The sequence below is a fragment of the Sturnira hondurensis genome, unplaced genomic scaffold, assembly GCF_014824575.4.
Source record: "Sturnira hondurensis isolate 20B ecotype Veracruz unplaced genomic scaffold, ASM1482457v3 Scaffold0022136, whole genome shotgun sequence".
In the NCBI taxonomy this organism is placed as follows: Eukaryota; Metazoa; Chordata; class Mammalia; order Chiroptera; family Phyllostomidae; genus Sturnira; species Sturnira hondurensis.
Window position 1 is genome coordinate 554,110 of NW_028094767.1, and position 26,482 is coordinate 580,591.

At 35.2% G+C, this 26,482-nt stretch overlaps 1 protein-coding gene across 7 annotated transcripts in view; it reads right to left on the reverse strand.

Moving 5' to 3' along the window:
- MYO6 (myosin VI) overlaps positions 1-26,482 on the reverse strand; it is a 158,840-nt gene that overhangs the window by 49,411 nt on the left and 82,947 nt on the right. For all 7 annotated transcript variants that reach the window (XM_037034325.1, XM_037034324.1, XM_037034322.1 and 4 more), the window contains exons 5-14: positions 25,713-25,842; positions 23,689-23,794; positions 21,834-21,889; positions 18,558-18,655; positions 18,061-18,225; positions 13,888-13,968; positions 10,612-10,792; positions 7,536-7,680; positions 3,642-3,799; positions 1,381-1,472 (exon numbers count right to left, since the gene is read on the reverse strand). In XM_037034325.1, coding sequence (XP_036890220.1) covers positions 1,381-1,472; positions 3,642-3,799; positions 7,536-7,680; positions 10,612-10,792; positions 13,888-13,968; positions 18,061-18,225; positions 18,558-18,655; positions 21,834-21,889; positions 23,689-23,794; positions 25,713-25,842 — 1,212 coding nt within the window. The remainder of the gene's footprint in view (positions 1-1,380; positions 1,473-3,641; positions 3,800-7,535; positions 7,681-10,611; positions 10,793-13,887; positions 13,969-18,060; positions 18,226-18,557; positions 18,656-21,833; positions 21,890-23,688; positions 23,795-25,712; positions 25,843-26,482) is intronic.

A 26,482-nucleotide genomic window follows, 5' to 3' on the forward strand; every position in this document is an offset into this window, starting at 1 on the left:
GAATAAACCAGGGGTCAGCACATTTTCTCTGTAAAGGGCCAGACAGTAACCATACTCAGCTGCAGGCCACCTTATCTCAGTCATGCCATTACAGCACAACGCAGCCACACATCACAGCAAATGAGGGAGCACACAAAGGAAGAATTAGGGTATGTTAAGTGAAAAGCAGACAGGTAAGGCTTCACACAGGAATGGAAGAACATAAAACCTTTCAGAGAAACTATCTTATCTGGTAAATACCTGTTTTACCTGTTTTTTTATGCTAGAATTGGTTTAACCATAGTGTATATAAAAGGCAGAAGGTGCTTGGAAATCCATAAAGACAAAATATAATAAAATGTAGAAAAAATGAGTGGAATGGAAATAGAAAAGGAAATATTTTACATTTCAAGTCCAGAGACAGCGGAGAATAGAACTTAGAAAATAGCAGTACTAACATGGTGAGAATACAGTGTTGTGGGCCAGCAGCCAGGAAGGGGAGTTGAACCTGCAGAAGTCACTGGACTGCTCTGGGAATTAATTTCTCCATCTGGACTAGATTACCTCTGAGTTGTCTAACTTTATTACCTCTTTGGTAAGACTTATCACAAAGAGCTCAGGGAAGGGAAGGAAAGTCAAGGGTATTGGTAGGAAAACAATGGAGAATTCAAATACAAGGGGGAAAATGGTGAGTCTTATCACAAATCAACTGATCAAAGCTACCTTTACCCACACTGTACTCTAAACAATTACAAAGTAACTTTCCTAGACTCGAGACTGTGAGTGTCAGCCATGTCCACAGTTATTGACTACAAGGAAGCTCCTTACAGGGCCAGGGGCAGTGCACAGGTAGCACTGCCCAGAGGCACTCCAGGCCAATGGCCTCACTGAAACTCCTGAGTGGGAGGCTGCCCACCACACACAAAGGCAGGGCAAGCATGCTGGGTGGGCAGAAGCAGGTGACAAAGAGGAAGCGTGGGAGATGCTGCAGTCAGGGACAAGAGTAGAAGGCTGATCGGCAGTGGCAGGAGTTAAAAACAACAGACACAGAGAAGGAAACAGAAAATATCAAGTCTAGTAAGTGTCACCAATAAGAAGCAGATGTTCACCTATATGTACTGTACTTGAACAATTAAAATAAATAAAAATTTTAAAAAAGACATGCCTATTAGAGTTTTTATTGGGTCCCTAAGCGTCAACTGTCCACTTCTGAGGATACAGTAACACTTCTGAGGTATCTGACCAATGGCTAAGCCAGTGGGACCGATGCTGGGCATCTCTGGTTCCCTAGGCCACCTTCCATGGCACCCCATCCATCAGGGTAACTTCAGCATGTCTCTGCTCCCTGAAATTTAAAACAGATTAATGCAGTTCTTAAATTTTAATTTTAATGGTAATTACCTCCTTCAGAATCCTTTCGTTGAAAAATTGTTGAAGTTTTTCATTGCAATAGTTGATGCAAAATTGTTCAAAACTGTTATGTTCAAAGTACTCTGAAAACATAAAACCAGGACCAAGAGTCATCATCAGATCAGCTTCATATTAATAAATTTATCTTAGGCTAAAATTTTATTGTATCAATGCTTAAGATTAGGTAAAAGAAATAAACATAACTGTTCTATACTCTCCAAATGTTCTTGTCTCAAGACTTAAATTTTGTTAGGCATTAGGTATTAAAAATACCTTGTTTGACAAAAAGGTGTTTGTCAAGATGAGATAAATGTCATAAGGTAAAAAATATAAAAGTGTAACACAACTTTTAACATAATTTAAGAACAGGTGTTAATCTAAATTAATTAAAGAAAATACCTTAAAATAGCAAGTGTCTTACACTTTTTACCTGTATAATCTGTAAAACTAGTTATAAAAAGGTTATGGATATGAACTCATTTCTAAAATTAAGGAACTGTATTGCAACATCCTCTCTAAGATCCTTGCAACTATAAAATGTGATGATTCTATGTATTGTGTGTGATATAGTAAAACTGGTAACAGACCAGGTAAGAAACATCTGAAGATCATGAAATCTTAAGTCAGTGATAAGTGTTTTTCTATCTTTGAACAAAAGGCAACAATTTATTACATTTTAAAATAAATATCACATTAAAACATTCAAGCCTTCCTTTGGCAAAGGTAAACATGCTACAAAGGAGAAAAAGAGCGCTCATACACAGCCAGAAGGAATGTCCACAATGACAAAGCCCAATTTAAAAAGTCAGATTTACTTTGACATTTTTACCATACTTTCATTCAGGATAAAGTAGCACTCAGATAAAAGAGACTCATTCCATTTCTGGTTGCACAGCCCTGCAGTTGATCTCAAATATTTATCTTGATATCTTAATCATTCAGTGGACACTAACTGGAAGTATGTATCTGCTAATAATTAACACTAATGATGAATTTCTGCACATAGTAATGTGTTTGTCCTGTAAGCAAGGTCAAGTTGCACCTCTATACTTTATTCGATGGTTTTAATACTTAATTCTCTTTATCAGTAGCACTCAAAATTTTACCTTTACTCAGCTGCATTCATGTAAGAGTACAAAAATATCTATCTCCTAACTACAGTAGATTCTTAAATAACATTATTTTTTAATCCTCATCTGAGGATGTTTATTGATTTTTGAAAGAGGAGGAAAAGGGGAGAGAGAGAGAAACATCAATATGAAAGAAAAACATAGTTGCCTCTTATATGCACTCCAACTGGGGATCAAACCCACAGCCTACACATGTGCCCTGAATGGGATTGAACCCACAACCTTTTGGGGCACGGTTGACACTCCAATAGTAAAACATATAAAAATGTAACATAACTCTCAGCATAAGAACTGAGCCACTCAACTGGGGTGCATAACATTATTTTGTTATAACACTGATGAGAAAAAAAAATTAATTCCCAGTCAGGGCTAACGTCTGTGTGGAGTCTGCACATTTAACCCATGCCTACGTGGGGTTTTCGGAATACTCTGGTTTCCCCCTCCCCATCCCAAAGCTGCGTACATTAGGTTGATTGGCCTGTCTACACTGAGTGCATGTGGGTGGGGGTGTGAGGAGCCCAGTGACAGATGGATGTCCTCTCCAGGGCGGAGTCCTGCCTGGCATCCCGAGCACCAGGATAGGCTCTGGCCACTCGCATCCCTCAAGTGGAATGAGTGGTTTAGAAAATTATTCTTACTTATTTTTATTCATCTTTCTTATATGTGTGTATCACTCATATTTATTTCAATGTTTAATACTTGAAGCGTTTGGGGTCTTCACTTAGAGTTTGGTGAGGTTTTTGTGGCCAGAAATACCCCTAGGAACTTAACTCTTATTAATAATATCAATTAGCCTAAGGGAAAACTGGTTTCATTATACATCTTTTCACTTAGAGTCACAGTCTACAAAACCTACTGATGCCTCATTGTATAGTGGTTTCTAGCACCATGTTTTAATTTTAGCAACAGAGTGACCAAAATCCATGAGTCTCTCCTTTTTTTAAAAAAAGCATCAACTTCCTATTTAAATCATGAACTGTAGGTAAGGACATATAACTGAAAATACATCAAGTAAAAGGTATTACAAAAGGAAGAGTTGTTTTTTAATTATAAATGTGTGACAAAGCTGGATGAAAAATATCTAACAGCTAACTACAAAGTCACAAACAAAACCATACTTACCAAAACCAGCAATATCTAGGACTCCAATAAAATAGGATGATGTTTCAAAAGGAAAACACTGATTTACTCTGTTTACCACGTGATCAAACAGGTGGCTGTAGACTGTCTTGGCCAAGGCATCACGAGCGTTGTTCGCCTGCTCCACTTTCAGGGGTACCCTATAAAAGACAACCATCTCCATGAAAACTCTTCGGAGCAAAATACTATGAAAGCAATGCCACATACCCCAAATCAAAGTACATCTAAATATATTCATGGTGAAGAACAAAATAGTTACAGAAGGTCATTTGTGGATACTCACAGACCAATGGGACTAAGCAGAGTAGTATAAGATAAGAACTAAAGTATCTATAACTATATAAAAAATCTACTATTGAGAAAAAGACCTCAGGCTCAAAATTATTTTTAACCTTAATTTATACTTCAGTGTACATGCTGAATATATAAGAAATTATTGAGAGGAATAATCTTTGGTTTGACTTTCCTCACATACAAAAGAAATTGTGTTTAATTCAGAAGAACTTTAAAAGTTCAGTAACTTGTTTAACATTGTCTAGGGAAAAATGTTTACATTTTAAAATCTGATCTGTCCAACTCCATGATTTCATATAAGTAACTATATGGTGTAACAGTACTAGATACTGCAGATGAAGACACACAACCCTTATCCTCAAGAAGATGATAGTCTCATGAAGCTAGACTGCCACAAAAGAGAGTTTACAAACACTGTGCTAAATTCTATCATAAAAACAAGTATGGGAACCATGGGAGCACCAGCAAAAAAAACCTGTCAAATTTGGACGTTACCTTAAGAGTCATTCAGACAGGAGTGACACTTGACTCCCTTCTAAACAGAGGTTTTCCAACTTGCGTTTCCTACAATGGCAACCTTTCCTGAAGTGAATGTTACGTGAACAGTCCACATAAAAACACATGAGAATGAAAGAAAAACACCTTCTTTAGTTCTTAAAAAAGAACTGTCATCTAAAACAAATATTGATACATAATCAACTCATATGGGGTGGGGCCAAAGTAGGTTTACAGTTGCTCATATGGAAAATAGTATAATAATTAATTACTAATAACACAAGAATAAAGTGTGCTTCACATACTCACAACTGTAAACCTACTTCTGCCCCATTGTGTATTTTCATAACTGTACAGATGTCAACTTCTCTTTTACCTTATAAATTCCAAGTCTGTGTCACGCATTGTATCTGTAAGAAATAACTTAGAGAGTCCGGCGAAGATGCATGCCTAAGCAGAAATACTTCGCTTCCTCACACAAGCAAAAGAAGGATAACAACCAATTTAAAAACAATAAATAACCAGAACTGCCAGATTAACAATCTGCATGGAACTCCAACAATCAAGGATTTAAAGAAACATTCATCCAGATTGGTAGGAGGGGCAGAGACAGGGTGATGGGCAGAGAGGGGGTGAGCAGAAAGGCTGCGGACCACTCGGGCAAAGGCAGGGCTGGCTCACTGGGACTCTAAAGACTCAAAACCTTTGGCTGTAAATCTGTGGGAGTTGCTAAGGTGGGAGAAACTCCCAGCCTTACAGGAGTTTGTTGGAAAGCGAGGCTAGAGCTGAGCAGTCAAGCTGCATTGTCCCCTCTCTGGCCCCTCCCCTACAGACAGCACCACCATGCAGCAAAGAGGGTTGCCCTGCCCTGTGGAATGCCTAAGGCCCCATCCCCTAACAACTCAACAGGTGTGCCATGAAAAAGAAATATGTCCCAAATGAAATAACAGATCAAAACTCCAGAAAAAGAGCTAAGAGACAAGGAGACAGACAACTTATCTGATGTAGAGTTCAAAACACGGAAGCATTTCTGATGCTCACAGAAATGATTGAGCTCAGTCACAAACTGAAGGAACAAATGAAGGCTACCCAAAGGGAAATAAAGCAAAATATTCAGGGAACCAAGAGTGAAGGGAAGGAAATGGGGCTCAAATCAATTATTTGGAGCAAAAGAAAGAAATAAACATCCAAATGGAACAGAATGAAGAAACAAGAATTCAAAAAAATGAGGAGAGGCTTAGGAACCTCTGAAACAGCTTTAGGCATTCCAACATCTGAATCATAGAGGTGCCAGAAAAAGAAGAGGAAGAGCAAGAAATTGAAATTTTATCTGAAAACATAATGAAGGAAAAATTCCCCAATTCCTTTGGCAAAGGAAATAGACTTCCAGGAAGCCCAGGAATCCCAGAGAGTCCCAAAGAAGTTGGACACAAGGAGGAACACACCAAGGCACATCACTGTTAAGTTACCCAAGATTAAGATAAAGAGAGAATCTAAAAGCAGCAAGAGAAAAACAGAGAGTTACCTACAAAGGAGTTCCCATAAGGCTGTCAGCTGATTTCTCAAAAGAAACCTTACAGGCAAGAAGGGGCTGGAAAGTAGTATTTGAAGTCATGAAAGACAAGGACCTACAGCCAAGATTGCTTTATCCAGCAAAGTTTTTATTTAGAATGGAAGGACAGATCAAGTGCTTCCCAGACAAGGTCAAGTTAAAGGAGCTCATTATCATCAAGTCCTTATTATACAAAATGTTAAAGGGACACATCTAAGAAATAGAAGATGAAAAACTATGAACAGTAAAATATCAACAACTGAACATAAAATACAAAAATAAAAACTAAGCAAACAACTAGAACATGAACAGAATCATGGAAATAGAGATTACATGGACAATTATCAGTTAGGAGGAGGAAGGGGAGAATGGGGGGGGAGAGTTAGAGAGAATAAGAAGCATAATTCATAGGCATAAAATAGACAATTTTAAGAATAGTATAAGAAATAGAGAAGCCGCCCTGGCTGGTGTAGCTCAGCGGATTGAGAAGAGGCCTGTGAAGCAAAGGGTCGCTGGTTAGATTCCCAGTCAGGGCACATGCCTGGGTTGCAGGCCAGGTCCCCAGTAGGGNAAGAAATAGAAGATGAAAAACTATGAACAGTAAAATATCAACAACTGAACATAAAATACAAAAATAAAAACTAAGCAAACAACTAGAACATGAACAGAATCATGGAAATAGAGATTACATGGACAATTATCAGTTAGGAGGAGGAAGGGGAGAATGGGGGGGAGAGTTAGAGAGAATAAGAAGCATAATTCATAGGCATAAAATAGACAATTTTAAGAATAGTATAAGAAATAGAGAAGCTGCCCTGGCTGGTATAGCTCAGCGGATTGAGAAGAGGCCTGTGAAGCAAAGGGTCGCTGGTTCGATTCCCAGTCAGGGCACATGCCTGGGTTGCAGGCCAGGTCCCCAGTAGGGGACACATGAGAGACAACCACACACTGATGTTTCTCTCCCACTCTTTCTCCTTCCCTTCCCCTCTCTCTAAAAATAAATAAGTAAAATATTTTTTAAAAAAAGAAATAGAGAAGCCAAAGAACTTACATGTACAACCCACCCATATGAACTAAGGCAGGGGGAATGCTGGAGGGTGAGGGGTTTTAGGGCAGAGGGAAGATAAAGGGGAGAAAAAATGAGACGACTGTAATAGCAAAATCAATGAAATATACTTTTTTAAAAACTTTACTTTTCAAGCAGACCAAACAAAACAGGAATTGACCAAATAGAAGTTAAGGAGAAAAAAAAGAAATGGTCTTCAAATGCAAAAAAAAAAACAAACAAAAAAAAAAAAGAAAGAAAAGAAGTAACTTAAAGAGCTATGGAAGTCAGTATTAACTTTTATGATGGATTATTGTGGTAAGATACACAGAATTTTGATCTATCAAGCACCTGTTTTAGAACATTATGATGAAAAGAATGGGTCATACACAGAGATTAACTTAAAATCTCAGTGTTCTCAAAAAGAAAGATTTTTCCTTGACAAACCCCAAGGCAGGATTTTCACAGAGCAATGAGATGAGGAACTCACTTTATAACTGTTCCTTTGGTGCCCCCTGCTGTTGTTAGCATGACTCTTGTAGTTAAACTTACACGGAGATCATCTTGATCTAAACCCAGTAATTCAGCACAATATTCCAATGACGGAGTAGATTTATTCTTCAGATTACAGCCACCTAATGAAAATATATTTTAACTTGAAATTAATAAACATTACATTAGCCAGATTTTTAACATCCATTTTTAGAAATATACTTTCTTTACATAAAACTATGGAATAAATGAATCTCCTTGTTAATATATTAAATCTCTGGAGAAATATAATGCCTTATTCTTAAAATTCATATGACTCCAGAAAACTTCAAGTTTCTATAGACATATGCATTACCTAAAATGATGTAACTCTGAAAAAAATGACCACTAGTTTTCACTAATTTTATTTAAATACTTCTCTTTTACTAATTATATAAGGTAACATAAGAAAACAGTGATTTGTTTTAAAACTTTTAAAAAGGCAAAATACTATGAGATTTTCATGTTATTAGCCCCACTTCCAAAGAAGAACATTTTTGAGTATTTAAAAACTATTTTGTTATAATAAAATATTTTTGTTATGTGGAATTTAAAAAGTTAAAAAATCCCAATAGGTATTTTTTGCATTTCTATCATACAAAAATCTTCTCAGTAACAGTATCTTGTAAAAATCTATTAGAGAATAAATTTTCTAATAAAATAATTATAAAAATATTCAGAATGTTTTCAGATTGTGAGGAAATGCCAAAATTGAGCTCTCCAGTGAGAAAAAAAAATCAAGTCTAATTAGAAAGAAACCATTGGATCTACAGGAAGGGTCACAGAAGGATGAAGAATAATAAAATCTTAGCTATTAAGAGAAAAACAACCTTTTAATTCTTTTGATTATTGCCTCATTCTAACTCTCTCTGCTTGATGCTCACTTTAACAGAAAAACATTGAAGAAGAAAAATAAAAGATAATGTAAATATGTGCTATGTGCCTTTTGACCATTTAAGTGCTTTTCATACCAATTAGATTGCGCCGCCTTATGATCCTCTACATGTGTCTGCATGTTCTAGCTCAGGAAAATAACATGAGGTGAAACACTTCTGGCAACACTTCCAAAGTGTTCATTAAATATTCTAAACTTTCTTGGTGTTACTTAGAACTCTCACATGTTTCCACGGTGTAACAATGACATAGAAGAAATGAAATGCGTTTTAACACTAATTACATTTTCAAAACATTTTAAAATCCCTCAAAAAACTAATAAATAATTTAATGCACACTAAGAACATACCTGGTTTTGCTTTTTTCTTGTTTTAAACTTTTGAGTATTCTGAATTATTTTATTTATTCAAAAAATACAGTGCAATTACTATGTGCCAGACATAAGTATTTACATCATTTTACAAATATTTAACTCATTTATTCTTCTTTATAACATAAGATAGGGACTGTTGTCCCAGCACACAACTACGGAAACTAAAACCTGGCGAAGTTCAGTTCCTGGCCAGAGTCACAAGGGCAGTTACTACAGGTGAACAGTCTGGTTCAAGAACATGAGCTACTAAACACTATACTGTGTTACATCTGATGTTACATCTGACTTCACAGCATCATGGGACATTAAGTCTAAAAGTCATCAAGACGGTCTATTTAAATCTGCTCATTCATGGATCATGACACTTGGGAAGGTCATTAACTAGGGGCTTTGAGGGACAATTATCTGAGTTATTAACACATGAGTAGAACCCAGCTCTCACATCTAGTTTCGTTAATAACCATTTTACTTGTGCACAGGTTGCACCTGTGTGTAAATGAAGGTAATATTCCCTCCTCTATCTCATTGTCTTTATCAAGTTCAGACTACAATTATAAAGAAATACAGTGTAGAAAATGTTCTTTTTCCTTACTCTTATGCCCCTTCCCTACACGCATACTACTGCTAGATACTACAGTTTAAAAGCACTTCTCATGGATTACTTCTCCATTGTTTTACAAATGAAAAACCAAGGCTCAGAGAGCTTCTGGGATCTGATACCAAAGCCCATGTTATTGACTACAATATGAAATGATGCTTAAATTTTCCTTAACCCAGTGTAAGATTTTTTTAATGATTGATTTTAGAGAGAGAAAGGGGAAGAGAGAGTAGAGAGAGAGACAGGCAGACATTGACTTGCTGCTCCACCCATTTATGCATTCATAGGTTAATTCTTGTATGTACCCGGTCAGGGTTGAACTCACAACGTTGGAGCATCAGGACAACATTCTGACCAAAACAACTACCCAGCCAGGGCCAGTGTAATATTTTTAAATAATGTATTTATGTAGGAGTCAACACGCTTTTTCTCTAAAGTGTCAGATTTTAGGCTTTGCTGGCACAACTACTCAACTCTGCCACTGTAGCACAAAATCTGGAACAGACAAGACGTAACACCCATAGTTGGGTGTGGCCATGTTCCAACCACACTGTATTTACAATAACAGGCAGCTGGTCAGATTGAGTCATGGGCCATATTTGCCAATCCCTGTATTCACAGAACAAATTTAAAAGTATTCTTTATGTAAGACTAAACCACTACAGTTGAAAAGTTATTATCATGCATGCATTTAAATGCTCTTTTCAATCTACATAAACCTCAACCTGTTTTCATTTTCCAGTAATAAAGTATATGGGCTTCTTTTATGTATTCAATTGCCCTAATTAACCAAGTTAAATTTAAATTAATAAACCCCCAAAATGTCAAAACACCTTAACAGATAGTACAGAATTATTCTGTTCACTTATTAAGCAAGTATAATATCAGTTGAAAAATTAACTGAATATGACCCTTGCAGTCAGTTACTTGTCCTTACAAAATGAGTTCATTCCTCAACAGTATCACTAACCTCTTCAAAACAGAACTTATAATGACTAATGTGCCGCCTCCATTTTCATAATTCATCATGTAATACATATTCTAGAAATTCCAGGGTATTAACAAACCTGTGCATAGATTCAATTTACATATGACAAAGAAATGACAGAACTACTTTTTACTCCTCCTTAAAACAAAACAAAACAAAACAAACAAAAACCACGAGAACACCTGAAGTGCTGCCGGCTTCCTCAAAATCAATATTTCCAAGGTGCAGGACACCAGCGACTACCCGGAACAGATCAAGCTTCTCTTCATCATCCAAACCAATCTTTTTCATGGCTGTGCACATTCTAATAAAATCTCCATGGTCATCTAACAGAGGATCTTTCAAGGAACCTGCCTTAAGGTACTATAAAATAAGAAGACATCAATTAACTGCACTTTACATTATTTAAGTATACTAAAAAAAATACAGGAGGTCTACTGATGTACTATATAACATGCAAAAATAAACTGTGTCAATGGAAAAACTTTAGTATTATAGCAATTCAAAAACTAAATAGCTAGGCAAAGTATACACAGGATTTCTGCATAATTTCTTTTAACTGCATATGAATCTATAATTATCTCAATAAAAATTTCTGTCAAAGAATGAAATGGGATGTTTTCCAATTAAATTATAATACTAACTATTAAGCAGTATAGTGCTAAGGTATTAGATAAAAACAAAAATTGAGTAAAAAGAATAGAATACCAGTGGTTGAAAGAAATTGACATATACCACAGGTGAAAACAAAATAAGCAAAAAAATTTGTAAAAAAGTTTTTAAATCTGACACTTAGCATTATACTCTTTTAAATAAGCTGCCATCAACTGTATTAACATTCAACACTAGGAAATGGTGAATAAGCTAATAACAATTTTCATGGCCCGAGAATTATTTTTTAAACCTTTCTGTATAAGTATATATACTTAAATATGCAGTATATATTTAAACCTTTCTGTACAAACCTTTCTACATATGAAGTAGAATGTATTAGTAAGCATTATGCTCACCTTAAGAATTTATGCAATGACTGAAAACATTCCAGAAAAAAGAGAGAATTCTCTCTCTCTCCTAAAAGAACATGCAATCTAAGTATTCATTTTTTAGAACCTATAACAAACTCAGGAAAGGGAAGAAAAAAGACCTGTAAAACTAAAGAGAGAAAAATAAAAGTTACTGCACACTGAAAGGCTGAACTAGGAATTTTCCAGAACTCGAGAATGAAGAAATAAAAGTGAAGTTAAGTAATAAAGTGTGAAAAGTAATTGGCCATTAAAGACGCCTCTAGGAGATGTTTCTTTTCCTCCCAGTTGCCAGCAAGACCTTCCCAGTTGAAGTTGTGACTGTCTTTCCACAAAATTCTTTAAAATGTTTATGTTTGTGTGAAGGTTCTGGAAAATGTCTAGATAAAGAAATTCAAGTTTATTCTTAAAAGAAGCAAAGGAAACATTCAGATGCAGCCAAAGTTAATAGAAAACACACAGCATGCAGAATTTTTAGTCTTGTAATTGAATGGTTACTTCATTTAAAAACTGTTTCTAATCAAATATTAATGAATATATTGCTCTTATGGAAGACTAAAAATGCTGCATTCTCCTAAAAGTCATACACAGCTTACAGACACTCAAACGGAACAAGACAAAGGATTCTAATTAGTCAAAATGATCACCTCATCCTCCTGATAAAGACAACATAAAAAGTAATGTAAACATATTAATCCATTGCTCACTTATGTACTTTATACATCAACTCAACAACATGAACACAACCCCTAACCAAGTAGGCTGACAATAGGGTCAGGAAGAATCCACTCCCATCCCAGGAGAGCACAAGAGCACACATGCTATTCTTTAAAGAGCAGAATCCAGTTTTTCTTTCCTCTTTACTCAGGTTAAGCCATGCCAAAGGAAATGTCTCCATTGTCTTGGGGGAAAGAATACAATTTCTGTATTTTGATGATGCCTTATGAAAACATAGGTTACCATGACAAAGATAGATACCATAATAAATATTAATGTTACTTCTTAAAAGCTGCAACCATGGATGTAATAAACTAAAGTTCATAATTTACAATTCAGATATCTGTGTCTAAAATGATATAATGTTAACTTAAAAATTAACTGCTTAGAATTCAAAATAATGAAGACTTTTCATATGCTTTGTTTCTGTGAATATAATGAAGACATAATTCATCTCACTCATTCTGAAAGGAGTTAAAAGCACCTGACACTCAAATACAGGAGCATTGAAAACTGAGTACAATAAAAACTTGTTCAATTAAGAAGGGGAAAGGGCCCTGGCTGGTGTAGCTCAGTGGATTGAACGCGGGCCTGCAAACCACATGATTGTGGTTCAATTCCCAGTCAGGGCGCATGCCTGTGTTGCAGGCTAGTTCCCAGCAGGAAATTCATGAGAGGCAACCAACCATACTTTGATATTTCTCTCCTTCTCTCCCCCTCTAAAAATAAATAAATAAATATTTTTTTAAAAAAGCATTTAAAAAAAAGAAGGGGAAAGGGTGGGTAAAGGGCAGAAAATTGTACTTGAACAATTAACATTTTTTAAAAAGGAGGGGGAAGATCAAGTCAAGGAACATGTATAAAGGACCCCTGGACAAAGACAATGGGAGTGAGGAGGACTGAATGTGGGAGGTGGGGGATGGCTAGGGCAGGGGAAAGTAATGGGAGGAATGGGGACAACTATAATTGAACAATAAAAAAAGTGAAAAAAAGTACTCCATGCCAATCTTTTAATGAAATTAATAAAGATAGTATGACTAGTTCTTATAATTAATCCTGGCTTGTATTTTATAATTTAAGCTCCTTGAGTAGACACAGTATTACATATTACTTAAACATTATATATTAAATTTATAAAGGTTATAGATTTTAAGTTAAGGATTTAATGTTTTTAAAATAATACTTAATAGTATAATTATAAATACAATTACAAATGTAATAATTTAGTAATACCTATATATAAAACTCTTTATAATATATTCTAGAAATATGTTTTGAAAAGAAATACAATACATAAGCATCAATTCACAATAATGCTTACTCCACTTAGTATCTGCACAAAGCTCATTCCTGCCTTGGAGTAAGCAATGGTAAAGGACATACTTTATACTTAATCCCAAGTGGGTATTATGAGGGTAAGTTTCAAAAATACTAGCAAACAATAATTCTTAGGCAATTCGCCACCCTCATGCTGGGGAAAAAAACAACAGGGGACAGTGTACTGAGGCCTAACCAACAAGAGCCAGAACCTACAGCTTCTGCAGATGCCAACACAGGCGTAAAGAACTACATACACTCAGAGACTTGGATGAATTTTTAGTTGTTATAAGTACAAGCCTAAAAGTAAGAAATATTATTTGGGCTCCAAAATAAAAACTGTATCTTTAGGCAAAAAATTCTATATTAAAGATTTTAATTTAAAAAAATGGTCTACTATACCTCGGGACTTCTTCGGTTTTGTAAAATCTGTTTGTCAGTTTCTTTGTTAGCAAAGTATCTAGTGCAGCCTCTGTTTAAATACTATGAAAAAGAAATGTAAAATATAATTAACAAATATCCTCTGGAAAGTAATACAGAAGACAACACAACTTACCAAATACTGTTGCTCATAAAGAATTTCTAAACATAATCTAAGCATCACTTAATTTCTCCATTAAAATAGGTACTTCTATATAAGCATTTCACTCCTACTAATCACACCAGGGATGTGAAAAATCCCAATTCTTCAAGGTAGAATCAATACCATAAAGCTTTTCTATATTTAAAGGACAGTAATTTTAAATATTTCCATTGTCAAATATCTTCATACATAGTACAGATAATAATAAAAATCATCTTCTTACCAAATATGTAAAAAGTCTCAAATAAGGAACAACAGTGTGGTTTAATTTTTCCAGTAATATTTTAAATTCCAACTAATTAACAAATATCCTTGAATTTTTTACCTTTTTTATTTTTAGAATCAGTTCTCTAAAATATGCCTTTCATATTTACTGACAGTTAACAATGACAATACATAAATTACAGTACTTGCTATATGAACCTTCATAGTTATTCAAATAACAATTACAGCTTTTATCTCAAGGATTTACTTTGTTGCCCAGAAGCCTTTTAAAGGCCATGAGCTTTCAACTTTCAAATCGTAGCACAAGGGAAGTAGCTGAGAAGAAAAGAACACTGCACAGGTTTCAGAGAGAATCTATTACCCACCTTTAAGGGAAGAAGGGGAGGGGGCAGGAAGAAAGTACACCAGGAACAAGAGGGAAAATTTTAAAACTCATCTCTCCCTCTCTTAAATCAGGTCACTAGGTTTCCACACATCATGGCATGAATGCCAAGATTAAATATACAACATCATATAGATACCAAGACAAAATTATAGTAAATTTTGAATTTTGGAGTAAATGAATACTTTAGATGAACAAACCATCTATCTCTCCCCCTCCATTATAATGAAGTATTAAAATTGGTTAAAACCAGCCCTGGCTGGTGTAGCTCAGTGGATTGAGCGCGGGCCTGCAAACCACAGGTTTGCATTCCGGTTCGATTCCCAGTTAGGGCACATGCCTGGGTTGCAGGCCAGTTCCAGGTTCCCGGTTCCCGGCAGGGGACGAACGAGAGGCAACCATACATTGATATTTCTCTCTCCCTCTCTCTCCCTCTCCTTCCCTTCCTCTCTAAGATAAATAAATAAAAATAAAATCTTAAAAATAAATAAATAAATAAAAATAAAAAATAAAATTAAATTAAACCAGAAAATAGTATTAATGAGTTTTTTTCCCCTACCCCAGAATCTTTGGGAAGAGAGAAGGAATAATACTGGTTAACATTTTCAATTAACTATTTCAAAAATGATCTCTAGTATTTAGTAAGATAATTATAGCTTAAATATAGATCCTAAGCATATGTTTTCTTTGCTAGCAAGAGGTTTATCCACCCACCTGAACTGTTTTATTATTTGGCTTTTGGACAGATGGAATTAGTATATAAATCTAGGAAAAATACTTGTTTACTCCTATCTTTCTATAAATAAAAACTTGCAACTATTCTTGCCATTCATTCTCATTCTATCCAAGCTTTATTTATGTTCAAGGATCTTTGCATGATTGTAACAAATGTTTCATTAAATGTGCAAAAATATTTGAAAATTTTGAATGATCCAAGAATTTTAAACCTTTTATTTTACAAAATACATGGGTAGTTAATACAATTTTTCTTAAACACATGTATCTCTAGAATTCTTTACATACTAATTTGGATAGAGCAGTGAGAAGAAAAATACTTTGGAAGTGTTCACCATGCTGCAAAGGTCCTCTTTGTCTTTACAACTTTACCTAAAGTTTCTGTAAACTACAGAAAAGCCTGACGACATTACCAGCAGACTTTCAAATCACTGTGAGGTACAATCATTTGGGGAAGGAATACAGAGATGCATGTACACATGCCTGGGAGGAACATCCGAGACAGCAGATGTGTCTGGGTGAAAAGTAACACTAATGCTGTTCCTCTCATCTCCCTAACACACATTCTTTATGAGAGAGGAAATCACGCCTCCCAGCTCACACTACAGACACAGGAAACTTTCTGGCCTGATAAAGAATTTCAGTAGCTGCACTCTTAGGATGTCCACCTCTGTGTCAAGAAATGTAGCATATTCTGAGACACGCAAAAACTATGCTCCGAAGACTCCTCATGTCATCACTTTATTATTAACTCACTGTGGAAAAAGCCACATCATCATTATTACATTTCATATTATTCACAGTAATTTATGTTCCTTTTCTAAAAATCATTGTAGAGGTATGTCTCTTCTACCTTCACAAAGATAATGTGGGTAACTAACTGCAAGTCCCTATTAATTTGGTGAGTTCTAGAGAAGGTTGGACATTTTAGAAATATATAAATAGATGCAGTTATAAAGCATTTTAAAACAATAAAATTTAAAAATGTCCATGTACACATTAAAAGAAACTAATAGAAAAAAATAAAGAGAAGCTGGGCTGCAAACACAAATATGCACACTCATTTATATATACATGAACAGTAATTTATATATATACAATAGTGTGTCATGTTTCTCAAATGGAAGATTCCTGTCCAAAGAGGACCATCAAAATTACCTGAAAAAGTTTATACAAACTACATTCCTAACCCTCCTAACCCCCACCCATGACTCCCCTATATCCCTCACAGGGGCACTATTTGCTAGCTGACAATTTGTAAATTATGCTGACCATCCCCTGTTTACACTTCTCAAAACTCAACTGGCTTGTGATTCTTGGCACTCATGATTTCCCCTGTACTTCCCTTACAACTCCACTTGAGCTATCTTTCTTGGGCAACTCGTATCTGATCATCCTTTGCTTTTCTACATTCTCTGCAATCTCTCTCTTTTCTGCAATCTCTCTGAACAATCTCATCTACTCACTGTCATAGTTTTATCTACCACCAGAGTCCTGGCACCTCCCAAGCCTGAGATTCTAGTACTGACACTTCAGATTAGCATACAAAACAGTCTTCTGAACATGTCTGCTCAGATGAGCCATAAGCTTCAAAACTGAACTCATCCTATATGCTAAATGTTCCACCTGGCCCCAATATGGTATTTCCATCTATCCAGTTTCCTTAGTCAAACTTTGGATAATTATTCCAGACTCTCCCTTCTCCCTATCATAGTCAGTCTCCATGTCCAATCAATATTATCTCCTAATATTTTGCACATCCGTGCAATCAATAAACCAAATTCAGGCACTAAGCAATTGTTACTTAAACCTATGACTATAGGTTCCCAAGCAATTCACCCATGGTTGCTGTTTCAATCCATCCCATCCTGTACGCCTTAAAGCCAATTCAATTTTAAAGCCAGAAGTAAGTATAGACCTGATGTCCAACTGTCTAAATTAAGCCCTTCAATAGCTCCTTATTAACTAGAAGTCAGTGCAACCTCTCAAGCCTCACCTCCCACCATTTCCTGCCCCACTGTTTCTGCATCTACCAGAAATGCCCTTTGCACCTTTCCTTCTCTAGTTAACACCTGAAAGTGCTGCAGGATTCTGATCAAGCATCAGTGGTTCCAGTAAGCTTTTCCCAAACCCACAGCATCCTATGCCCGCCTCTTTTTATCATTCCAACACGTCAGTCAGACTCTGTGTGTGTGTGTGGGGGGGGGGGGGTGTCTCATTTATGTTTTTAACCTTGGCACAACGTCTGGCACTCACTGAGCAAGCAATAAATATTTGTTGTTGAACTGAATTAAGGAAGATAATCATGGGTCTTTTATTAATATTAATTTAGTGGTCAAACTTTTTTTTTACAAAAGTAAAAAGGTAACTTTAAAGTCAGCATTACAGAACTATTATAAATTTCTTATTGAGCTTAAATTGATAATGGGTTTGACATCGACCCTTTTTTCTGTCCCATTACATAATTCCCATATAGTATCATAAAGCCAGCAGTGAATCCCAGATCTACTTAGTACAGAAGGCATTCTGTCACATTACACTAAGTTTAATGTTAAGTTACATAAAACTATCAAAATCCACTAAAATAAGTTTTATAATTGAAGGCAATTCAATTTGCAAATCTTATATGAAATGTTTTTATTCAACCTACCCGAAAATTATCTGGAGAGCTCAAATGAAGTTTTTCCCTAATATCCTCAGAAGCACCAGCACACAATCTATAAAAGATATGATAATTCCTTTCCTCTTTGCCTTGAACACAGATCCTAGATTTCTCTAGAAGATAATGTGAAACAAATCCTCCAACAACAGAACTCTAAAAAACAAAACAGAAAGAAAACACATTTTTGCATTTCAGCTTTAAAGTATAACCTACACATGTTAAAGTATTTATCTCATCTAATAAATACCTGTCTGTCAAAAAGGTTGTAATTATACATCAAATAAAGGGGAAAAACAGATAATAAAATGTAAGTTTAAAGTGTTTACAGAGGTCATAGTGAACATATATATTCTGCCAGCTACCTAAAGTAACAGAGAGAAACTTAAAGAAATTTACCATGAGGTCAAGAACAACACCAATTCTATCAAGACCCTTGTATTTTTCAAAAACCCTTCCAACCATATCATCCCCAAACTCTTTCTCACCTTTTCATTGAAGTGTATTTCTACAAATTTTCCAAATCGACTGCTATTATTGTTGCGAACAGTCTTTGCATTTCCAAAGGCTTCTAAGAGTGGGTTAGCTATTGAAAAAGAAATGAAAATATTCCATGAAAAATTATCACATAAAGAAAATTTACAAAACAACATAGCTTTAAAAAGTTCTTTAAAATATCAACAATAAAAATTCACATTTAATGTCAAATCCCTCAAATATTTACTGAATACCATTATTTTCATGCCTTATTAACTTACAAGATAGGAAAATTACTTAAAATATAGTAAAAATATAAATTTTATAAAAAGATTAAACTTTAGGTCACTGGGTTATAAAATTTGTAACTCAACTTTTAAAATTACTCCCTAAAAATGTTAAGATTTTCACAAGTATATCAGCCCTACTAGAGTAGTAATTATAATACAAAAAAAACAGCAAACCTCTTGTGACAAATTGCAAGCAACAAATTATTAGTTGACTTGTCTAAAATATTTTATACATGAATAAAACCTCAAGGTTTACCATTTTTACATGCACATCCAACAAAACAAACTAGTCTACAGAATTACCTACCAAAGGTTCTCAGAACAACAGTTTTCAAATCCCAATGAACAAATGTAAAATTTAATTGTTTTTATTTTATAATCAGACACATCCATACCACTGCAAAAAAATTAGTAGCATCCACTCTTGCACTCACCAGAGTCTCAGCTATGAACATACCAGTGTCAATCTTATTCTCATGTCTTCCATCAACCTTACAAACTGCTTCACAACGTCTACTGCTAGAATATTTTTTACGAAGTCTTTTAAAGTCTATTTCTCTTATTCGATCCACAGCAGAAAGTTTACCTAGTCTCTGTATCCTTTTAAAGATCACTCCTCAGTTTTTTCTTATTTTTCTCAAGATAAGCAAGAAAATATGTAAAGCCAAAAGAAGTGTCAGCACATGTACCCCGTCTTTCAGATGGACAAGAAAACTGATGTCCAGCATGATCAACTGACTCATGGAACTGGCTACTGACAAAAAGCAGCCTTACTTACAGGTTTTCCTGACTCCATTACCAGTTTTTACTGAAAGATTTAATATATAAATAAAGTATCCAAAAATAGGATTAGGGCCTCTCCATCAGAAAATTATATTAATGCTATTAATGATATAGTCACTCCCATCAAAAGATTTCTATGTCCTGCCAATTAATATCTACTGTCCTGTAGTAAAAAGTATTAGAAACATTTGAAATAATACCTTCCAACTTTTCTCAACAATACATCACGGAAGAAACCAGACTTATATTCATTTCTCAAGCAAGTTTGCACTTCAAGTAAACAAATCAGAATACTAATTAGTATTTTATTGAGTTAACCCCTAATTTGCTTTTTATTATTTATTCAACTTTAAAGGGTGATTTCCTCACTAAAATAGGTACTTTACGATGAATATAGACCTACTTATAAAAATCTTCGTATCTGGGTGTGTCATAATATCACCATGAGAACTGTAAGTAAAACTAACAAATTATATCAGAAATATATAAAACCTTATCAATGAACACTTTAAAAATATTTATTAGCAAAATGCATGAATGCAGAAGGCCCTTAATTCATTTCTCTTCAACTGAAATTTTTCATTAAATTGTCAAGAATGTTAAAAGATGCACTTATAGTGCATCCATACAGTACATTCTTAGTGCTCCTTAGTATATATAGCAGATAGTTAAGATGACTGGGTTTATATCTCACTTCCACAACTGATATGCCATATGGCTTCAGCAAATTACTTAAATTCTTTCTACCTCAGTTTCTTATCTGTAAAGTAGGGATAAAATAGTACCTACCTCATTCTGTTAAGATTTTTTTTTATCTCAAATATTCTTTTTTCCCCAAATTTTTTATTTAATTATTTTTCAAGTACAGTTTTCTGTCTATTACTCCCATCCCATCCCACCCCCATCCTCCCCCCTCCCTCCCATTTCCACCCTTCTCAGTTGTCCATGTATCCTTTATATAGGTTCCTCTAAATCTTTCATTCTGTTAAGATTTAAGTTACACACAGATACTAAGCAAACCAGATAATGCCCAATACATCCCACATACGTTACTATCCTCAATATCATTAAAACACTTACTGAGTGCCTAGTAGGGGACAACAAGGAAAGGGGAAGGAGGAAGAGTGTCCAGAACGGCCTAATGAACTATAAAGAAAACACCATGCCTACAGCACAAAAATTCTAAGGAAATATGACTCAATTAGACCAGGGGAGGAGATTCTAGACCAGGGGAGGTGATTTTATGGATTTGGGCTTTATCTTGAGAACAATGTGAACCAGTTAAAGGATTTAAAGCAAACGAGATCATTCCAACTTCCACACAAAGAGCACATTAAAGAGAAATAATAATATACTACCCGTGTTATACATCACCAAATAAAATATTTGTTTAATGGATAATGTGCAACCTTGTTTTTGCCTCACACTTATATTCAGAAACAAAATCTATTATCATATTCCAGGTTATCATTTTGCATACAGATATCACTACTGCTTTCCCAAGTCACATTTTTAACATATAAGCATAAATTACAGAATTAATAACATTTATATAGATACAGAAATAGAACTACCCATATATGATGCACATCCTTATTTTTTCCCTCAAAAATTTGGGCAAAAAAGTGCCCATTATACACAGCAAAATACAGTTCAGTGGGGAGACCAGACAGGACTTTATGATGGAGAAGGGTGGTGTGGATTCAATGTGATGGTGAGCCTCGACCTGAAGTCTCCAAACTGGGGTACAAAAAGGCTTTCTAAGAATATTCAAGCACAGAGCTTTGGGAAATCAATTTACAGATTCTCATCTTCCAATTGTACTCTTCTGTTAAAATGATTTTGCAAAAAAAGTATCTCAATTCCAAATAACTCTCCTGCTCTCTCTTTTTTAAAAAAACCAGCCAGGTAAAAAAAGAAGGCCAAAGAGTCTCCTGTATTTCTTTCATTCATCCAACAGGTATTTATGGAGCATACGCTATGTGTCAGGCACTATTCCAGAGGTCTGGAGTATGTAAAAATTTCTGTCCTCTTAGCACTTACACTGGTGGAGGGGAAGGGTAACAACAGACATTCAGTGAATGAGAACATGGTATCTAAGCAAAGATTAGTAGAAGACAGAGTCTTCTGGATCTCTAGGAGAACATTTCAGACCACTTAGAGGATTCTCGAACATACCTAATATAAAATAAGAATTTTTAAAATTAACGATACCTTCCACAATTCTATCATCAATATCTTGACCTGTTCCGTAGGATTCAGTCAGATATCTGTTTAAAATATAGGATATAAAAATTTAGATCACAATAATAATGCACACATTATAATTTTAATATTTTTTAACACATGTAAAATTTGAATCTGGATCAACATAGTAACTGGTTATTTTAAAATTACAGATTTATATTTAAATATAATTATTCTATTATAACTCTTTAAACATTTAAAATTCTATCTGGATTGACCTGAACATCTAAACCAGCATTGTTTTTTTAAAACTGTTTGAGAAATAATCTCACTATACCCAACTATTGAGTTTCAAATACACCACACATTTCACACAGGAATATCCATTTCTGCACGAGATTCCAAAGCCTTTTGTAACAGCCTAGTAATTCAATCTTCACGGAGGGAAAAACACAGTGACCCGCCACCAAACAACTAGGAAGTTACCGGTCTTCGTGCTGCTGCCGTGCAGGATAAAACGTGGTAGAACAACTACTTGCCTGGCACGTTTCAAAACAGAGTAACCTCGGATTTACAATATAAGTTTACACTATACACTTACAGTTTCTTAATTACTTGTTCATTTTCAAAGGCATATATTAACCAGAAATTCATTATGACTATTACATACAGGAGAGAAAGAAATTGAACAACTTATAATTCCAAGAGTATTAGGAAACATTCATTTAAGCAGAATTGCATATGAGTAACAGGCAAAAACAAACTCAAATTAGTATCATATAACTAACTCTAAATAGTATATATATAATTGCATAAAAAAAGAAAAACTGAATAAAGAGACTGACCATACAGCAACCAAATAAGAAGTGTAACAACACAGTGAGAACAACACTGGTGAGAATTCAGATGCACTCCCTGTTCCCAGCAGTAGCTTCAACACTAGACTTTACATCCCCAAGAATATAAACAGAAAGTTTTAAACTCTAAGAAGTATTTAAAATGCTATGATGTTAAACAAAGTACAGAGTTTAATTTGACAGCGGCAAAAAGAATTTCCTGGGAAAAGGGTTGTGGGGAGGTAGAAGTAAGGCCAGTCGGCATAAGCTTTATGTAGAAAGGGTTTCAACCATACCAACAGCAGGGGAATATGGAGGACAACCCGTGAAGGTTGGATTTTGAAGGACTAACCAACACTGATCTCCTCCAGTATCCTCATGAGAATAAGGTCAGGAATTGTTTTCAATCTATGGTTTAGCTTCCACATAAGATGTCTGTTTTTTCAAAAGGAATAGAGCCCCTTATTTTAAACTGTGTCCTAAAACATGCAAAAGAATTCAAAGTCAGCCTGTTCAAATCAATCTCAAAGAGCTATCTGTCTCTTTGTTCATAACATATTCATAGCAGCACTATTCACAAGAGTCAAGAGGTCACAAAAAGCAATCCAAGTGGCCACGGACATAATGTGATAAATACATTTATGGAATATTATCCGGCCTTACTAAGGAAGGAAATTCTGATTCATGCGACAACATACATGACCCTTGAAGACATTACACTAAGTGGAATAAGCCAGTCACAGAAAGACAAACACTGCATGATTCACTTATATGAGAGGATCTAGAGCAATCAAAATCATAGAAGCAGAAACCAGAAGGGTGGCTGTCAAGGGCTGAGGCAGACAGAAGGGAGCAACCGTTTAACAGGAATCTAGTTTCAGTGTTGCAACATGAAGCTCTGGAGATTGGCTGAAAAACAATGTGAACTGAACACTACTGAACTGTACACTTAAAAATGGTTAATATGATAAATTGTTACATATTTTTACCTCAATAAAAATAATAAACCTGTTGAAATTATTCCGGCTGAGCTAAGTATTCCTCACCTTAGAACAAATTTTGTATTTTCCGTTTTGCCAGCTCCTGATTCTCCAGATACAATGATGGACTGACTCATCTTGAGCACCTTCATGTCTCGAAAAGCCTTATCAGCTATGGTCAAAATAACACATTAATGATGAGAATGCATTCAATACAGATTTAGTAAATGATAGATAATTCATTTATTATGAAAGAGAACTTGCTCCTAAATAAATTATCAGTGTTTACAGTGAGTAAAATTTTTAAATAAAATCATTCAGGAGTATTCAAAACATTCCTAAAGTATTTACTTTAAATGGCTGGTTTATTATCCTGACAGCTAAGTAACATGAAAGCCAAACAACTTTTATGTTTGTTTTAAAATGTCTCCATATTATGAGCTGTGGCTCAGTTCCTCCCAGTACCAGAGATCTGCAGAGATAAAATATGCTCACTACGAATAATTAATGAAGTCCTCAAAGAAAAAATAACACACTATCAATTAAGAAATCAAAAAAATATGGCAACCAAAAATTCTCCTGGAAGAAAAAAATACATAATTGCAAAACAGAACTGTTTTTTGTAATACTATTAACTTTAAATACCTTGTAAAATTTATCAGCATTTCAAGAATAAGCAAAATTAACTGCTTTAATTTGTTCAGATTCACAATTACGTATACATATAATTTTTAATTATCTTCATTATACTCCAACAACTTATGCTACAAAATGTCTTAAATTTTGAGACTACACTAATAAGTTGAGTATGATTTAATTCTGTTAAAATAGTCTCAAATTAAAACAGTTTTAATTAAAAATTGAACCCCAGCCAATTTAGTCCTATGAAGACAACTATTTCTCACCTCAGACACACGACACCCCCACTTTACAAACGGCTTTTATCTAAGGACCAAAGGCAAACTACTTGCAAGTGTATACCCATCCTCATGAACAATTTTTCAACCATCTATCCATCCACTTTTGTGGAATCACTATAAATATTTTTTTGGAATAAACAACTAAAAATAAAAGCCAATTTATTTACTTTAAATATGTTAACTTCTCTCCAGTGAAATGCTTACTCACTTTCAGGTTCTAAGGATTATGTACCATTTTGGTAGCTGATAGAAAACATACCAATGCCCATCACAGCATCTTGGGTCAATCTGCTATTGCACTGGATTTGGCTGGCATACTCAGTCTGCACAACAGTACCCAGTACACAAGTCAGCCAAATCTGGAAGTTCATGCAGCCTGATTAGGCCAAAACACAGGCATGAAGTGAAAGCCCAAAGAGACACAGCTGCACTAAGAATCAGGACCAAAACATGTCATCACTTAACTGCTGGTTATGTCTGGTTTGAAAGAGTTAACTAACATCTATCTGCAGTTACCAGCCTGGAAGTCAGGGGCAGTAACTCCACTTCTCTGTTCCTCAGAGCTACAAATTCGTAAAGATGAGACAGAGCCTGAGAAAGGCAAAGACAGATACTGCTGATCTCCCACACAGATTCCCCAGAGATATGAAGCACACACCATTTTCAGTCCTTTAAATTTTATGAAGTCCTGATGCAAATAAGGCCTGGAAGACATGTGCTCTTACAGCTTATGTCTGGCCCAAGGGACACACTCACAAGTGATGACCTGGGGGCAGCAGAAGGCCTGGCTGGGCCTCAAAGCTATAAAGGAGGACACTTTTAGGCTGGAGCTGATTGTGCTGAGTCAAAAAGAACCATGAGGTCAGCTTTTATTATGTCCTACTTTCAACTGGGTGGACATAGGAGGACACAGGACTTAACAAAGATAATGACATACAACTGCCCCATGATTTGGCTGTGAAGGTATTCTTCCTAAAAGGAAGAATATTTTTACAGTATTCTTCCTAAAATCTATAAAATACAGGCTCCTAATAATGGTGATAACTTCAAAATGCATACAGGCTCTCCAAAATACACATTCAGTTCATGGTATCTTCTATTTACCCACAAAAAATTGAGTAAATTTATATAATGTAAGGGAAAAAAATATGATGCAATGAAATAACTCACCAATTGCAAAGACATGAGGCGGCATTGTCCCCAGAGATTTTCCTTGGTATGACTTGATTGTTTCTGAGGAGTATATTTTAGGAATGTCAAAGTATGGATTCACCGCAATCAGAATGTTGGCGACATATGTCTGAACAGGAGAAGTATAAAAATTTCTAACTATACTTTCATTTAAAACCAAGCAAGGTTCACAGGAGAAACAAAACACAGCAATAAATGCTTTCCATTCTCTATATAACCAGGACTCCCAAATCTGCGTTTCTACCCTGAAACAGACCCTGATCTCGACAGGACCCATATTTCTCTAATAAATACATCTTAATAAATACATCTTCTCATCCCACAGTCATCTCAAACTCAGCACATCCAAAATCAAGACTATTTCTCCTGACTTCCCTTTGCCTAGAAGAAAACTTTCCCCTCTCATGTGCTCTCCAGGCTCATGATATCACCACCAAGTCACCACAGACAGAGCTGAGTCCCGAAGCCTCTCACTCAATGGCCCTCTTTGGTTGATGCTTATTATGAACCTGTTCTCCCAGGTCTAATTCCTACAGCCCAAGGTTTGGTCATTTATATTACTCACCTAGACTATTTTATTCACCCCATTACTAAAGAGTTTGATTTAGCTCATAGGATGCTCTAGGCCTATTCCCATCACTGAATGACAAGAACTGATTTAGTTCTGTGGTGATGACCACTTGGTCCCAGATTTTACAAAACAACATATGCTAACTATTACCTAGAATACTGATGTGCTAAATGTTTAA